The sequence below is a fragment of the Salmo salar genome, chromosome 17, assembly GCF_965601325.2.
Source record: "Salmo salar chromosome 17, fSalSal1, whole genome shotgun sequence".
NCBI classification, from domain to species: domain Eukaryota; kingdom Metazoa; phylum Chordata; class Actinopteri; order Salmoniformes; family Salmonidae; genus Salmo; species Salmo salar.
This window is the reverse complement of record NC_138307.1, coordinates 84,077,980-84,096,341: the sequence shown is the minus strand read 5'-3', so window position 1 is coordinate 84,096,341 and position 18,362 is coordinate 84,077,980. Positions and strand designations below refer to the sequence as shown.

Sequence of the window (18,362 nt, the reverse complement as noted above, 5' to 3'; positions counted from 1 at the left end):
CATAAAAACATCCCAGATCTCCAGGAGATCAATAGCCAGAAGAGGACAGAGCAGAGCACGGCAGACAGGCACGGCAGACAGGCACACCACACCACACAGCGCCCAGCTCAACCTGAAGGGAGCCCACATGGCTTCAGAGTAACAGGCTTGGCATTGGTGATCAGGTGTAGCAGATTGAACCCCGACATGGCTGCTTCTGATTGGCTGCTCCTGTCTGCTGATTGGAGGAGAGAGAGAGAGGACACGCCCGACTGACACACCCTGTCTAGGAGGGAGGGATGGGGGGGGGGGGGGCTATGCTACTCAGGCTGAGAGAGAGGGGCAGGGAGGGAGGGAGAGAGAGAGAGAAACAACACATAGGTCAAAGTTCAATCACTATACACTGTTAGACAGACAGACAGCAGGACAGACAGACGAGTCTGATCCATCCACCGACCCACTTCCCCGTTTTTCATGCAGGGCTGATGCTGTAGGACGATTGGTTAACAGGGCTGATGCTGTAGGACGATTGGTTAACAGGGCTGATGCTGTAGGACGATTGGTTAACAGGGCTGATGCTGTAGGACGATTGGTTAACAGGGCTGATGCTGTAGGACGATTGGTTAACAGGGCTGATGCTGTAGGACGATTGGTTAACAGGGCTGATGCTGTAGGACGATTGGTTAACAGGGCTGATGCTGTAGGACGATTGGTTAACAGGGCTGATGCTGTAAGACGATTGGTTAACAGGGCTGATGCTGTAGGACGATTGGTTAACAGGGCTGATGCTGTAAGACGATTGGTTAACAGGGCTGATGCTGTAAGACGATTGGTTAACAGGGCTGATGCTGTAGGACGATTGGTTAACAGGGCTGATGCTGTAAGACGATTGGTTAACAGACAAGAGAATGTACAGACACACAGAGTGAAATATCCCCCTCCAGTTTAAGGCATTTGAAGTTGACCCAGAGGTGAGGATGAGACAGTTCTAGAACGACATTCATCAGAATGTTAAGGTTCATTATTACTCCAGGATTATATAGTTAAATGTCATTATTATTATTGATAGATTATTTACAATAAGTAACGTATATTGTTATGCATGGCTGTCTTTACCCTCTGGACACTGCCTGGTTATAGAGGACTGCAGTATGAGTCATAATACCCAGAAAACCTACAGGTCAAACAGGGAAATGGTTCTAATTGTTTTCCCACCATCTGGGATTTTAGAAATCCTTAAAATGAGGGCTGTGTTTGGTGTCGCCTCACCCTGACGTGATGTTCTGATAACCATGTACATCTCTCTCGGACAATTACATTTTTCAAACAATTGGAACCTTTTCCCTGTTTGACTGCTAGGTTTTCTGGGTATTATGACGGCTCCATTGTGGGGCTCTATTTGTGCTGGCTGTAGCACGGGGGGAGACTGGAGTGTGACGAGACTGACGGCATCTAATCCTACTCCCACCCAGCTCCCCGAACCTGGGGTTATCACATAGTCAGGTGGTGGTTACTCTACCTAGAAGAGTGGCTAGCAGCGGGGTCTTCTGGGGGGTCCTGGTCTGTCTCAGGGACAACTGTAGAGCCACACGGCCCACACGCCTTAGCAGGACAGCCATGGCAGGGCAGGCACACAATCAGAGAAAGACAGACCAAGCTACAAGGAGAGAGAGAGGGGAGGGGTTGTAGCTGAGTAGGAGCGTGGTGTGTGTGTGTGTTGGACGGTGCCACACATTTCAGGACCCCACAGGCTACAAAGCAAGCTGTCGTGGCGATACACAGAGAGATTGATAGTCTGTGTGTGAGGGTACAGTGAGTTAGTGTGTGGAGGGAAGGACATCTAGTGGTGAATCTGGAGATGTGATTGTTAAGCAAGGCTTTACCTGCTGTGTGTGTGCGCGTGTGTGTGTGTGTGAGACCGAGAGAGATATGCATAGATGGTTAGTACAAACCAAGCAGCCTTGACATGTTCAGGTAAACTAGAGTTGTAGATCTGTTATTTTCGGTATACTTGTTGAATACTTCAGTATATTAGCCATGACTAAAAGGGCTTGCTGGTTTACTTTGAATTGTTGTTGTTCGGATAAGGAGATAACATTCCTAGGATGAACTCAGCCGTCTAACTACAGTACCAACATCCACCACAGGGTGGCAGTTGAGCAGCCGTCTAACTACAGTACCAACATCCACCACAGGGTGGCAGTTGAGCAGCCGTCTAACTGCAGTACCAACATCCACCACAGGGTGGCAGTTGAGGAGCCGTCTAACTGCAGTACCAACATCCACCACAGGGTGGCAGTTTAACAGCCGTCTAACTGCAGTACCAACATCCACCACAGGGTGGCAGTTGAGCAGCCGTCTAACTGCAGTACCAACATCCACCACAGGGTGGCAGTTGAGCAGCAGAATTAGAGAGGGAAACTAGACAACCTTTCAAAAGATTCACAGCGTTATTGAGAGGTCCAACCAAACCGCTAGCTGACACTGGGTCAAAACTTGAGCCTGATACAATTATTTAATTTTTTTTTTTAAATCATATATATTTATTTTTTTTACATATAAAGCTGTCCATAAATAATTTTTAAACACATTTGCTATCTTTAAATGTTCTGATTTAGGTGAATATACAGGGCCAGTGTTTCCCCAAACTCAGTCCTCAGGACCCCAAGGGGTGAACGTTTTGATTTGTGTCCTAGCACTACACAGCTGATTCAAATAATCAAAGCTTGATGATTAGTTGATTAGTTGAAATCAGCTGTGTAGTGCTGGGGCACAAATCAAAAACGTGCACCTCTTGGGTTCCTGAGGACTAAGTATGGGTAAACCCTGATGTAGGCTAACAGGACCTTTGTTGTTGAGAAAAGACCAAAACAAGACAAAATACCAGTTCAAAGACCTCACAGTAATGTAGCTGGATGAAGCTGAACTCCACAAAAATGTCTGAGGAGGTGAAACGTGAACAACAAAGGTTAGCCTAACAAGCTGGCTTTTTCTGGAATTAATATAGAACTAGTATGGCCTTATATAGAGGTGAGGCTGAGCTCTGCGGCTGGACTAAAGCTGAGTGCTCTCTCTCTCCCTCTCTCTCCCCCTTATAAGAGAGAAACAGTCCCAAGAGACCCAGAGAACATTCAGCTCAGCAAACAGTGTATTCTGCTCCCAGCACAGCAGCTCTCCTGGCACAACAGAAAGACTAGCCTACTGGTACTGATAGACTGATATAATACTGTAGCCTACTATTACACTGATAGAATACTGTAGCCTACTATTCTACTATTAGACTGATAGAATACTGTAGCCTACTATTAGACTGATAGAATACTGTAGTCTACTATTAGACTGATAGAATACTGTAGCCTACTATTCTACTATTAGACTGATAGAATACTGTAGCCTACTATTAGACTGATAGAATACTGTAGCCTACTATTCTACTATTAGACTGATAGAATACTGTAGCCTACTATTAGACTGATAGAATACTGTAGCCTACTATTCTACTATTAGACTGATAGAATACTGTAGCCTACTATTAGACTGATAGAATTAGAGGTCGACCGAGTATGATTTTTCAACGCCGATACCGATTATTGGAGGACCAAAAAAGGCCGATACCGATTAATCGGCCGATTTTTTTTATTTGTAATAATGACAATTACAACAATACTGAATGAACACTTATTTTAACTTAATATAATACATAAATAAAATAAATAATGAAACATGTTCAATTTGATTTAAATAATGCAAAAACAAAGTGTTGGAGAAGAAAGTAAAAGTGCATTATGTGCCATATAAGAAAGCTAACGTTTAAGTTCCTTGCTCAGAACATGAGAACATATGAAAGCTGGTGGTTCCTTTCAACATGAGTCTTCAATATTCCCAGGTAAGAAGTTTTAGGTTGTAGTTATTATAGGAATTATAGGACTATTTCTCTCTATATAATTTGTATTTCATATACCTTTGACTATTAGATGTTCTTATAGGCACTTCAGTATTTCCAGAGTAACAGTATAGCTTCCGTCCCTCTCCTCGCTCCTACCTGGGCTTGAACCAGGAACACATCGACAACAGCCACCCTCGAAGCAGCGTTACCCATGTAGAGCAAGGGGAACAACTACTCCAAGTCTCAGAGCGAGTGATAATTTGAAACGCTATTAGCGCGCACCCGCTAACTAGCTAGCCATTTCACATCGGTTAAACCAGCCTCATCTTGGGAGTTGATAGGCTTGAAGTCATAAACAGCGCAATGCTTGAAGCACAGCGAAGAGCTGCTGGCAAAACGAAAGTGCTATTTTGAATGAATGCTTACGAGCCTGCTGCTGCCGACCATCGCTCAGTCAGACTGCTCGATCAAATCAGAGACTTAATTATAACATAATAACACACAGAAATATGAGCCTTAGGTCATTAATATGGTCGAATCCGGAAACTATCATCTCGAAAACAAAACGTTATTCCTGTTACATTGCACAACCTTCAGTGTTATGTCATAATTACGTAAAATTCTGACAAATTACCCAAACTGTTGCATATACCCTGACTGCGTGCAATGAACGCAAAATGACACAATTTCACCTGGTTAATAATGCCTGCTAACCTGGATTTCATTTAGCTAAATATGCAGGTTTAAAAATATATACTTGTGTATTGATTTTAAGAAAGGCATTGATGTTTATGGTTGGAGCAACGTGTACCTAAGCGATTATATGCAACGCAGGACAGGCTAGATAAACTAGTAATATCATCAACCATGTGTAGTTAACTAGTGATTATGATTGATTGATTGTTTGTTATAAGATAAGTTTAATGCTAGCTAGCAACTTACCTTGGCTTCTTAATGCATTCGCGTAACCTCGTGGAGTGCAATGTAAAGCAGGTGGTTAGAGCGTTGGACTAGTTAACCGTAAGGTTGCAAGATTGAATCCCCGAGCTGACAAGGTAAAAATCTGTCTTTCTGCCCCTGAACAAGGCAGTTAACCCACCGTTCCTAGGCCATCTTTGAAAATAATAATGTGTTCTTAACTGACTTGCCTAGTTAAATAAAGGTCAAAATAAATAAATAAAATAAAAATCGGCGTCCCAAAAAATACCGATTTCCGATTGTTATGAAAACTTGAAATCGGCCCTAATTAATCGGCCATTCCGATAAATCGGTCGACCTCTAGATAGAATACTGTAGCCTACTATTAGACTGATAGAATACTGTAGCCTACTATTAGACTGAGAATACTGTAGCCTACTATTAGACTGATAGAATACTGTAGCCTACTATTAGACTGATAGAATACTGTAGCCTACTATTAGACTGATAGAATACTGTAGTCTACTATTCTACTATTAGACTGATAGAATACTGTAGTCTACTATTAGACTGATAGAATACTGTAGCCTACTATTCTACTATTAGACTGATAGAATACTGTAGCCTACTATTAGACTGATAGAATACTGTAGCCTAATATTAGACTGATAGAATACTGTAGTCTACTATTAGACTGATAGAATACTGTAGCCTACTATTAGACTGATAGAATACTGTAGCCTAATATTAGACTGATAGAATACTGTAGTCTACTATTAGACTGATAGAATACTGTAGCCTACTATTAGACTGATAGAATACTGTAGCCTAATATTAGACTGATAGATATGTTACAGTATTCTATCATTCTAATAGTAGGCTACAGTATTCTATTATTCTAATAGTAGGCTACAGTATTCTATCAGTCTAATAGTAGAATAGTAGGCTACAGTATTCTATCAGTCTAATAGTAGGCTACAGTATTCTATCAGTCTAATAGTAGAATAGTAGGCTACAGTATTCTATCAGTCTAAAGCCTCTTAATAAGGAGGCCTGGGCTATCCAAGCTAACAATCCAAACCCTCTTAATTAAGGAGGCCTGGGCTATCCAAGCTAACAATCCAAACCCTCTTAATTAAGGAGGCCTGGGCTATCCAAGCTAACAATCCAAACCCTCTTAATTAACGAGGCCTGGGCTATCCAAGCTAACAATCCAAACCCTCTTAAGGAGGAGGCCTGGGCTATCCAAGCTAACAATCCAAACCCTCTTAATTAAGGAGGCCTGGGCTATCCAAGCTAACAATCCAAACCCTCTTAATTAAGGAGGCCTGGGCGATCCAAGCTAACAATCCAAACCCTCTTAAGGAGGAGGCCTGGGCTATCCAAGCTAACAATCCAAACCCTCTTAATTAAGGAGGCCTGGGCGATCCAAGATAACAATCCAAACCCTCTTAATAAGGAGGCCTGGGCTATCCAAGCTAACAATCCAAACCCTCTTAAGAAGGCCTGGGCTATCCAAGCTAACAATCCAAACCCTCTTAAGAAGGCCTGGGCTATCCAAGCTAACAATCCAAACCCTCTTAAGGAGGCCTGGGCTATCCAAGCTAACAATCCAAACCCTCTTAATTAAGGAGGCCTGGGCTATCCAAGCTAACAATCCAAACCCTCTTAAGGAGGCCTGGGCTATCCAAGCTAACAATCCAAACCCTCTTAAGGAGGCCTGGGCTATCCAAGCTAACAATCCAAACCCTCTTAAGAAGGCCTGGGCTATCCAAGCTAACAATCCAAACCCTCTTAAGAAGGCCTGGGCTATCCAAGCTAACAATCCAAACCCTCTTAAGAAGGCCTGGGCTATCCAAGCCCTCTAATGGGTAGGATGTGCTGCCAAATAATGACAGAGACGACAGACCACAGCCAAAGCCAACCAAACAGCAACCTTGTGTTAGTGGTGAATGATGCTGCACATTTTGTTAGTTGATTAGTGGTAATGTTATATTGTTTTAATGGCTTTGTTACTACTATATTAATGTAAATGAGTGACATTACAGACCGGTTAGCACTGCGTGGCCTAACAGGTAACTGGGTAGTTAACTGTGTATTCCATGTATGTACTCCAACTGCTTTAGCACCTATTGATGATACTATCTTCTGGTCGGGGGATTTTTTACGAGCCCTGACGCTCGTTCTGAATGGTTAAACACCACTCGGGCTCCCGAGTGGTGTCTATCTGGTTCGAATCCAGGCTGCACCACATCCGGCCGTGATTGGGAGTCCCATAGGGCGGCGCACAATTGGCCCAGCGTCGTCCGGGTTTGGTTAGTGTAGGCCGTCTTGTAAATAAGAATTTATTCTTAACTGACTTGCCTAGTTAAATATGAAGGAGGAAAAAAAAACTTGCGGTTCAGTTTTGTAAACTGAGAGAAATCCTTTTCGAAAAAACAATGGTTCAATTACTACACACTTATAGGGTTAGGGTCAGTGTTCCCACACAGCCATATATCCATGTTACAGCGCTTGTTTAGGGAAGACAGAGGTGGCCACCTGGGCTAATTAGCATGCTTTAAACACCTGTGTGGAAGCTAACTGAGGAGGAAGTGCAGTCACCTGGAGACAGGATATGGACCTGGGCTAATTAGCATGCTTTAAACACCTGTGTGGAAGCTAACTGAGGAGGAAGTGCAGTCACCTGGAGACAGGATATGGACCTGGGCTAATTAGCATGCTTTAAACACCTGTGTGGAAGCTAACTGAGGAGGAAGTGCAGTCACATGGAGACAGGATATGGACCTGGGCTAATTAGCATGCTTTAAACACCTGTGTGGAAGCTAACTGAGGAGAAGTGCAGTTACCTGGAGACAGGATATGGACCTGGGCTAATTAGCATGCTTTAAACACCTGTGTTGAAGCTAACTGAGGAGGAAGTGCAGTTACCTGGAGACAGGATATGGACCTGGGCTAATTAGCATGCTTTAAAAACCTGTGTGGAAGCTAACTGAGGAGGAAGTGCAGTCACCTGGAGACAGGATATGGACCTGGGCTAATTAGCATGCTTTAAACACCTGTGTGGAAGCTAACTGAGGAGGAAGTGCAGTTACCTGGAGACAGGATATGGACCTGGGCTAATTAGCATGCTTTAAACACCTGTGTGGAAGCTAACTGAGGAGGAAGTGCAGTCACCTGGAGACAGGATATGGACCTGGGCTAACTAGCATGCTTTAAACACCTGTGTGGAAGCTGAGGAGGAAGTGCAGTTACCTGGAGACAGGATATGGATCTGGGCTAATTAGCATGCTTTAAATACCTGTGTGGAAGCTAACTGTGGAGAAGTGCAGTTACCTGGAGACAGGATATGGACCTGGGCTAAACTGCCACACTAAGTATATTTTTCGCTGATATGAAGGATAGGGGAATATCAGCATATGATTGGAAAAACGTTTTACGAGTAATGTTTACTGACGTTTCTAAATGTTTAAAACACAGCGTGGACATTGTAGTTCCCACGCAGCCAACCGTGGGCGAAGTTAACCTCTGAAAACCCTACGGATATGAAGGTTTTTCCAGACCTAGTAACTGTAGGTCGGTAAGGTCGATCCTTATAACATCTCCTGGATGGTCTGACCACAGAATCATTCTCATTGTAGAATTGGTGTGAATATTTATTATGGTGTTGGACTGGCATCCAACTCAAGGTGAACCACCACTTCTTACACATGATGGATTAACTCTCAGCCAGTCAATAATAAGAATATAATACAGTAGGTGTATGTTCTAGATTCCGTTATATTATAAATACTCATGCCATGATTTATTACCAACTATGCTGATAACGGAGGCTGTACTGAATGAACTGACACTAACCCTGGGTCGAGCTATTTCTACTACCGTTTTGCCTTCATAAGCAAAGGCTGACAAGTGGCCATATTAAAAATGTGATAGGCTACAGTCAGTAGAGACTACAGTCAGTCGAGGCTACAGTCAGTCAGTCGAGGCTACAGTCAGTCAGTAGAGGCTACAGTCAGTCAGTCGAGGCTACAGTCAGTCAGTCGAGGCTACAGTCAGTCAGTAGAGGCTACAGTCAGTCAGTAGAGGCTACAGTCAGTCAGTAGAGGCTACAGTCAGTCAGTAGAGGCTACAGTCAGGTGGTCAGCTCTTCTGTAACGTTTGGTCTAGTAACTTACTGTAACATAACTAGCTATGTTGCTAATGTATCTGAATACACTGACGCTGGATACAACATGTCTACCTTTTAAATATAATGACCCACCAAGAACTGTTGCCACGTTCAAGTGTCAATGTCGTTACAGCAAAGATAACATTGTATCCTACAAGTGCATGCCTGTGTATTAGTACTGTGATTAGCACTGTGTATTAGCACTGTGTATTAGCACTGAATAGGCTATTTCAGCAACTGGTGTCTCACTCCAAACGACCCTGTATTGTTAGCTCGGTTATCAAATGACAAGGACATTGTTATGGACAGTGGACGGTCAACAAGCTCCACTTTCCCGAGCAGAAAAGTCTGGAAACAAAATTACACTTAGAAACACTCCAATATTTATGTTATTGCAACAGTAAATAAACTACGAATGGAAATGTCGTTCACATACCTGTAAAAAGTAGCAGGGACAATAAAGTAACGCAGATCTTCAACCCGCTGGCAGACCGCGGGTCCGTCCGGTGTCGGTGCATTCGCTGTGAACACAACTCAGTGAGACTAGAGAAACGCAGAACACACCGCTGTCTGTCTACTGAGGGGTTGGCACTATCTGGCCAAGCTGCAAAACCGGAAGTTCTACAATTTATCTTCTTAAAATCGGATTTCAAAACTAACTCTAACCATACTCCTAAATGTGTGCCTGACCTACGCTTAAATGAAGAGCAAAAAGCTTATTGACGTCTTCATACATTTTCACGATTTATGTTAAATTTCAACTTTGCAGCTTGGCACTATAGTGGGAAATGTCTACTGTGGACTTCTTAGTTAGGTAATGACTGGTGCATTGTGGGATAGATTCCAGAACCACAGGCACATATCTCCAAATATGAACAAGAGCAAAATCAGATGACTCGAAGTTGAGTCCATACAGTAGGATCAAGCCAAACTAGCAGACTATTTAAATGAGTTATCCTACTACTGGCCCTCATTCCTGGAAACATGGACTATTACAATGGATTGTTACTAGAGCAGATTTCAAAGCGAGTCCAATGAGAGAAATAGACTGGAATATCATAGAATAGTGAGTTAGAATAGCATAGCACTGTTAGAATAGTGAGTTAGAATAGCATAGCACTGGTAGCATAGCGAGTTAGAATAGCATAGCACTGGTAGAATAGTGAGTTAGAATAGCATAGCACTGGTAGAATAGTGAGTTAGAATAGCATAGTGAGTTAGAATAGCATAGCACTGGTAGAATAGCGAGTTAGAATAGCATAGTGAGTTAGAGTAGAATAGTGAGTTAGAAAAGCGCTGTTAGCATAGCACTGTTAGAATAGCAGTTAGAATAGAAATGTAGGATAGAATAGCACTGTTGGAATTCCGACTGTTCATTCTAGAGGTGAAGAAGAGGGCCAATCCAATGACAATAGATGATCAATGTGTTCACCCCACTCCTTGAATGAATGGAATAAAATAGTTTACTACTGTAAACTCACGTTGGACAGCCTAATTCCTCCCCTGGTTCCAGCAATGTCCATGCATTTCCACTCTTTAGAGCAGTGGTTCCCAGACTGTGGGCCTGGACACCCTATGGTTTGTGGTATTACACATCATTTCATTATTATACAGTACAATTCTTAAAATGGGTCACCAGAGCCCAGACTCAAATCTACATTGTCTGTTAAGAGGAACATTTTCATCCAAGTTTTTTTCTTTCCCCACCACTTACGGTAAGTCGACTCAGACACATCAACTGGTGGGTCAGGAAGCATAGTGGACACAGGCACAGCTGCTGGACAGGTTCTGCACTGAGGGGACAGGTTGGGCTGAGGTAGAGACAGGCGAGGACACGGTCCATTTCCATATAGGAGAAGATATTTAGAGAGAAAGTTGTAGAACAATACTTCACACCATTAACAGTCAGCAACTGATTAGAAAACATGTCTAATTATGTAGAGCAGTGAGGAAAAAAACACTTTAATCAGAGCCATTTTTACAAGACAATTAAGTGACAAAATTACATTAAAAACATCTGAACCTTTTAAATGTCATGGACATTATTGGACAACTTTAGCTTCATCTGGCTTGAAGGGAGGAGGGGGGTCGTGAAAGGTCAATCTGAACGATACAATAGAAATTAAAACGGCTTCTGCATATAATAATAGTACATATTAGAGGTATAAAATGTACAATGTTTACATAAAATACATAAATCAGAGAAGGAAATGTCGTTTAGGGGGGGGAGAAGCTGATAGTTGAAGCAGCAAGCATCACCTTGGACCGTAGAGAAGTGCCACACAGATAGGTTTAGAGAATTCTGGAAACTTTACCCACATTTCCAGAAATGCCGGTTGCAAGATTCCCGGAATTAAGAGGGAATAAGCAGAAAATACCAAAAATCCTCCGACCGGGATTTCTGGAAAACTTTTTGAGTTTTTTGTAAGCCGCACACAGACCAAACATGTACATTCATTCACTCACTCACTTTATACAGTCTTATATACAGTTTCTTATAATTAAAATAATTTCTTATACATGACTTAGTTTCTCATAAGAAAAACAACCTTCGGGTGCATCACTGTTATTCAACATCAGGTTGGTGACAATATTACAAAAATATAAAAAGATGACCATTACCCACGATGCACCACGTAGGAAAGTACAGTCAGCAAAAACTGGCTTCCATTTTAAATGTTGTTTATTTTGTACATATTCAGCTCTGTGCAGTGGAATACAATTGTTTAAAGTGAATGTAAAGGTCATTCTGTAATGGGAAGGACAGTAAGCACATAAAGTATCTAAACATTAAAAATGACTATCCAAACAACAACCTGACTTGAATTTAAAATAAATACTGGTTAAGTCCCAAATGGCACCCCATTCACCATAGGGCTCGAGTCAAAAGTAGTGCACTATATAGGGAATAGGGTGCCATTTGGGGACGTACTCTGGTGGGGGTGCAGGAAAGCATATTGTTGGACACAAACACCTACAAAACACCCCATTCCAGGTGTTGGCCAGACCAGAAAAAAACATAACTTTCCAAGAAAACAATCTGTAATAAAGCTCTGTCTTTCTGACCTTACGTTCCCTTTAAACAATGATTGTAGCACTATAATAAACCCAAGACATTCTCCAGTAATGCAGTGCCAGTTGTTTTTTGTTTTCGTTTTTTTAAAGCACAAAGTTAAGGCACAACCAGGTCAACAACTGCTGCAGGGGGACAGGACTGCACCAGGTTAAAACAGTCTATATGTATTTTAAATGTGCATTGTTTTGTACAACTTACTGCACCCCACTTTCAACTTAACACTGCATCCCCCCCCCAAAAAAAATACAAATAACCTTAATGGTGGTGAATCCTTTGATCTTGAAGCATTATGATTGGACGACAACATAACGTCTAACAAGCAATCATTCAGAACTTTACAGTCTCCATTTAGACACAAGAGGTGGTTGGAATACTTGGGGTGTGCATATCAAAAATGGCACCCTATTCCCTAAATAGTACACTATTTTGGGTTGAAAGAGGGTGGCGTTTGGGACACGGACACATGGAGCTTGTACTTTAAACAAGCAAACAAAACATTTTGAATCAGCTTATTTCTGCATCAACGTTAAACACCATTTTATTTCCGTGTTACATCTAAAAAACAACTGGTTTGCGTGTTCTCTCTGCAACATATCTGACAGGACTATAATAATATTACATTAGGTCTGCGTTTATCAACAACTATGGCTGGATACAATTAAACAACCACAATACACTAAACAAGTCAAATGACTTCAACATGGCAGGAAAAGTGTTTGCTCGCATCCAAAAATGGAACCCTATTCCCTATATAGTGCACTACTTTTGACCAGGGGCCTATAGGATTAGTGCACTATATTGGGAATGAGGTGCCATTTTGGGGACACGTTTTGGATTTCTCTCTCACACAAAGTAGTAATAAAACTGGTATGTATAAACTACCAATACATGGAATCTGGAGCTTCACATATGAAACCAGCTGAACTCTGTTCCTGTACACCCAGGACTGGCTGCATCTGACATGGCATCCAAATCACTTTGTAGTGCACTACTTTAGACCAGGGCCCATAGGGGTAGTGCACCACTTTAGACCAGGGCCCATAGGGGTAGTGCACCACTTTAGACCAGGGCCCATAGGGGTAGTGCACTAATTTAGACCAGGGCCCATAGGGGTAGTGCACTACTTTAGACCAGGGCCCATAGGGGTAGTGCACTACTTTAGACCAGGGCCCATAGGGGTAGTGCACTATGTAGGGAATAGTGTGCCGTTTTAACACGCAGCAGAAACACAGGGCTGTATTGCAGGGATCGTGGAACAGCTCCACACACACACACACACACACACACACACACACACACACACACACACACACACACACACACACACACACACACACACACACACACACACACACACACACACACACACACACACACCTTCCATTCCATCTATACCTCCATGAATATATACAAAACATATTAAACCAGTGTCTTACTGGGAATCCATTCACACACTCTGAATGGCACACATACACAATCCATGTCTCAAATCTCTTTCTTTAACCCGTCTCCTCCCCGTAATCTGCATCGATTTGAAGTGGATTTAACGTGTGACATCAATAAAGGATCATAGCTTTTCACCTGGATTCACCTGGTCAGTCGATGTCATGGAAAGAGCAGGTGTTCTTAATGTTTTGTCCACTCAGTGTACGGACGTATCCTAAACAGGACCCTATTTAATCCCTATATAGTGGGCTCTGGTCAAAAGTAGTGCACTATAAATGGAATAGGGTGCTATTTGAGGTGCAGCAAAAGGAAGCCTAGGTGTGTATAGAATCCCATGTTCCAGCAGAAGTCTATGCGGCGGGAACAATGAGCATGAACCAGTATCAATTAAATCAAAAAGTTGTTATTAATTAAAACAGAAACACAAAACAATATAACATTGGAATCTATTCTGCCTGACGGGAGAAGTGCTGCAGCTGCTTGAGGGAGGAAAGATGCTTAAATGGCCACCAATATTGAGTTAAAAGACAGAAAAGCAAAGAAGCCAAAAATACAAAATGGACGACTGACTGATCACCCACGTTATTAGCCCCCTCTTCTCTAAACTCCACAGCGAGGGAGTCTTTCTATCGAAGACGTAGGCCCCGGGGGGTGTACTAACACCACCAGCCAAAATCACTGTCTCGCAACAAGTTATCCTCCCAATCTCTCACAAACACTCACACTTCTGGATACAGAATGTGATGCAGTCAGTATGAGTATTGTAGCGGTAGGCAGGGGGAAAATGAGAGTTATCCTCCCAATCTCTCACAAACACTCACACTTCTGGATACAGAATGTGATGCAGTCAGTATGAGTATTGTAGCGGTAGGCAGGGGAAAATGAGAGTTATCCTCCCAATCTCTCACAAACACTCACACTTCTGGATACAGAATGTGATGCAGTCAGTATGAGTATTGTAGCAGTAGGCAGGGGGAAAATGAGAGTTATCCTCCCAATCTCTCACAAACACTCACACTTCTGGATACAGAATGTGATGCAGTCAGTATGAGTATTGTAGCGGTAGGCAGGGGAAAATGAGAGTTATCCTCCCAATCTCTCACAAACACTCACACTTCTGGATACAGAATGTGATGCAGTCAGTATGAGTATTGTAGCGGTAGGCAGGGGGGAAATGAGAGCTTATGGTTTTCTTTATTAATACAGATCATTGAAAAGGAAGCCACCGCCACCAGCCAACCATTCAACATGTATTTCCAGCTGACAGCAAAGCACCCACCCTTCAGACGGCTAAGTGTTTATGCCTGCCTTTCCTCCGCCCTTTCCTCCGCCGCTCGACTAAAAACTAAAAAGAAACAAGGGATTACATTCTCCAGGAAATAAAACATCCAGATTATGGTATAAATTCAAAAGCTTAAATAGGAGGCATACTTTAACCAGCACATGCAGCAATTTCAATGTATAGCCCAACTCAACTCCTTGAAAAATCATGGGGCCAGTCTCATTAAACAAAGGGAAGGAGGGAGGAGAGGATGAAGGGGTTGTTTCTCTCTCATATCTTTTTAAATATGCCATTAGAACAAAATGGAAGTTTTGTTTCCTTGTTAAATCCATAAAGTTTGTAATATAAAAAGAACAAAAATGAAAGTGTCGACGGCACCGGAGAATCACACATCTCCAGCTTCCTCATCCAAAGCTCAGACCACGTCCCCCTAGTCTCCAATCTCCCAGCCCATTGGTTGTTCAAGTGGTCTTCCAAAGTTTAGCTCATCGTTTTGTTTTTAAAACTCTGGACTTGGTCTTTACAACAAAAAACACCAAAGGACTGTCAGTCTAAAGCCTCCCAACCACTCCTGTGGTCCAGACAGGTTGTGGACAACCAACAGTCAGTCAGACAGTCCCCTTAAAGAGAAAACAAAGCCCTGTGAGTTGAGATAGACGATTCACCCAGCCCTGTGAGTTGAACCAGACGATTCACCCAGTCCTGTGAGTTGAGACAGACGATTCACCCAGCCCTGGGAGTTGAGACAGACGATTCACCCAGCCCTGGGAGTTGAGACAGACGATTCACCCAGCCCTGGGAGTTGAGACAGACGATTCACCCAGCCCTGGGAGTTGAGACAGACGATTCACCCAGCCCTGGGAGTTGAGACAGACGATTCACCCAGCCCTGGGAGTTGAGACAGACGATTCACCCAGCCCTGGGAGTTGAGACAGACGATTCACCCAGCCCTGGGAGTTGAGACAGACGGTTCACCCAGTCCTGTGAGTTGAACCAGACGGTTCACCCAGTCCTGTGAGTTGAGACAGACGGTTCACCCAGTCCTGTGAGTTGAGACAGACGGTTCACCCAGTCCTGTGAGTTGAGACAGACGGTTCACCCAGCCCTGTGAGTTGAACCAGACGGTTCACCCAGCCCTGTGAGTTGAACCAGACGGTTCACCCAGCCCTGTGAGTTGAACCAGACGGTTCACCCAGCCCTGTGAGTTGAACCAGACGGTTCACCCAGCCCTGTGAGTTGAACCAGACGGTTCACCCAGCCCTGTGAGTTGAACCAGACGGTTCACCCAGCCCTGTGAGTTGAGACAGGCGGTTCACCCAGCCCTGTGAGTTGAACCAGACGGTTCACCCAGCCCTGTGAGTTGAGATAGACGGTTCACCCAGCCCTGTGAGTTGAACCAGACGGTTCACCCAGCCCTGTGAGTTGAACCAGACGGTTCACCCAGCCCTGTGAGTTGAACCAGACGGTTCACCCAGCCCTGTGAGTTGAACCAGACGGTTCACCCAGCCCTGTGAGTTGAACCAGACGGTTCACCCAGCCCTGTGAGTTGAACCAGACGATTCACCCAGCCCTGTGAGTTGAACCAGACGATTCACCAAGCTGCCACCACCTCCAGTAGAGGCTTGTTAAGGAGAGACTGAAGGAAGGGGGCTTGTGTTGAGGTGAGACCGTTACACAGGGCTAAGGAGGAGCTGGTTGGGTTGGTAGCGGTGGTATCTGTGGGGTTGAGGGAAAGAGGAGGCTGGGGTAATCTGCCCCCCCTCTCAGGAGAAGCCTAGAGAGTTAGCGTTAGAGCTGCTATCAGGGCTGGTGTGGTGACGTAGTCTGGACATGGTGTTCATGTAGGTGTTAGAGGGCTTCAGTGACGTGGTACAGCCCTGGGCCTGAGGAAAACGCTGGTGGTAGCGGTCCAGACGCAGGTACTTCACCGTCACCAGCTTACCTGGGAGGGGGGGAGAGACCGTAGGTAGGGAGAGAGAGGGAGAGAGAGACGGTAGGTAGGGAGAGAGAGGGAGAGAGAGACGGTAGGTAGGGAGAGAGAGGGAGAGAGAGACGGTAGGTAGGGAGAGAGAGAGAGAGAGAGAGAGACGGTAGGTAGGGAGAGAGAGAGAGAGAGAGAGAGACGGTAGGTAGGGAGAGAGAGAGAGAGAGAGAGAGAGACGGTAGGTAGGGAGAGAGAGAGAGAGAGAGAGAGACGGTAGGTAGGGAGAGAGAGAGAGAGAGAGAGAGACGGTAGGTAGGGAGAGAGAGAGAGAGAGAGAGAGACGGTAGGTAGGGAGAGAGAGAGAGAGAGAGAGAGACGGTAGGTAGGGAGAGAGAGAGAGAGAGAGAGAGACGGTAGGTAGGGAGAGAGAGAGAGAGAGAGAGAGAGAGAGAGACGGTAGGTAGGGAGAGAGAGAGAGAGAGAGAGAGAGACGGTAGGTAGGGAGAGAGAGAGAGAGAGCGAGAGAGACGGTAGGTAGGGAGAGAGAGAGAGCGAGAGAGACGGTAGGTAGGGAGAGAGAGAGAGCGAGAGAGAGAGAGACGGTAGGTAGGGAGAGAGAGAGAGCGAGAGAGAGAGAGACGGTAGGTAGGGAGAGAGAGAGAGAGAGAGAGAGAGAGAGAGACGGTAGGTAGGGAGAGAGAGAGAGAGAGAGAGAGAGAGAGAGACGGTAGGTAGGGAGAGAGAGAGAGAGAGAGAGAGAGAGAGAGACGGTAGGTAGAGAGAGAGAGAGAGAGAGAGAGACGGTAGGTAGGGAGAGAGAGAGAGAGAGACGGTAGGTAGGGAGAGAGAGAGAGAGAGAGAGAGACGGTAGGTAGGGAGAGAGAGAGAGAGAGACGGTAGGTAGGGAGAGAGAGAGAGAGAGAGACGGTAGGTAGGGAGAGAGAGAGAGAGAGAGACGGTAGGTAGGGAGAGAGAGAGAGAGAGAGACGGTAGGTAGGGAGAGAGAGAAAGAGAGAGACGGTAGGTAGGGAGAGAGAGAGAGAGAGAGAGACGGTAAGTAGGGACAGAGAGAGAGAGAGAGAGACGGTAGGTAGGGAGAGAGAGAGAGAGAGAGAGAGAGACGGTAGGTAGGGAGAGAGAGAGAGAGAGAGAGAGAGAGAGAGACGGTAGGTAGGGAGAGAGAGAGAGAGAGAGAGAGAGAGAGACGGTAGGTAGGGAGAGAGAGAGAGAGAGAGAGAGAGACGGTAGGTAGGGAGAGAGAGAGAGAGAGAGAGAGAGAGAGACGGTAGGTAGGGAGAGAGAGAGAGAGACGGTAGGTAGGGAGAGAGAGAGAGAGACGGTAGGTAGGGAGAGAGAGAGAGAGAGACGGTAGGTAGGGAGAGAGAGAGAGAGAGAGAGAGACGGTAGGTAGGGAGAGAGAGAGAGAGAGACGGTAGGTAGGGAGAGAGAGAGAGAGAGAGACGGTAGGTAGGGAGAGAGAGAGAGAGAGAGACGGTAGGTAGGGAGAGAGAGAGAGAGAGAGACGGTAGGTAGGGAGAGAGAGAAAGAGAGAGACGGTAGGTAGGGAGAGAGAGAGAGAGAGAGAGACGGTAAGTAGGGACAGAGAGAGAGAGAGAGAGACGGTAGGTAGGGAGAGAGAGAGAGAGAGAGAGAGAGACGGTAGGTAGGGAGAGAGAGAGA

The 18,362-nt window shown here is 44.6% G+C and overlaps 2 protein-coding genes across 6 annotated transcripts in view; both read right to left on the bottom strand.

The window, feature by feature from the left end:
- LOC106576618 (methionine-R-sulfoxide reductase B3) overlaps nucleotides 1–9,745 on the bottom strand; it is a 44,564-nt gene extending 34,819 nt beyond the window's left edge. The window contains exons 1-2 of one of the 4 annotated variants that reach the window (XM_082964289.1): nucleotides 9,391–9,745; nucleotides 113–308 (exon numbers count right to left, since the gene is read on the bottom strand). In XM_082964289.1, the coding sequence (XP_082820415.1) occupies nucleotides 113–188 (76 nt within the window). In that variant the 5' untranslated portion in view covers nucleotides 189–308; nucleotides 9,391–9,745. Of the gene's footprint in view, nucleotides 1–112; nucleotides 309–1,498; nucleotides 1,639–9,390 lie in introns of those variants that run through there. The other 3 variants (XM_082964286.1, XM_082964288.1, XM_082964287.1) reach the window with 3 other exon arrangements.
- A 1,155-nt stretch (nucleotides 9,746–10,900) lies between these two features.
- LOC106591410 (inner nuclear membrane protein Man1) overlaps nucleotides 10,901–18,362 on the bottom strand; it is a 47,075-nt gene continuing 39,613 nt past the window's right edge. The window contains exons 11-12 of one of the 2 annotated variants that reach the window (XR_014381246.1): nucleotides 13,362–16,700; nucleotides 10,901–13,289 (exon numbers count right to left, since the gene is read on the bottom strand). Coding sequence is in view for 1 of the 2 variants with exons in the window: in XM_045714023.2 (XP_045569979.1) it covers nucleotides 16,522–16,700 (179 nt within the window). In the remaining variant the exon portion in view is untranslated. Of the gene's footprint in view, nucleotides 16,701–18,362 lie in introns of both variants that reach the window. The other variant, XM_045714023.2, reaches the window with a different exon arrangement.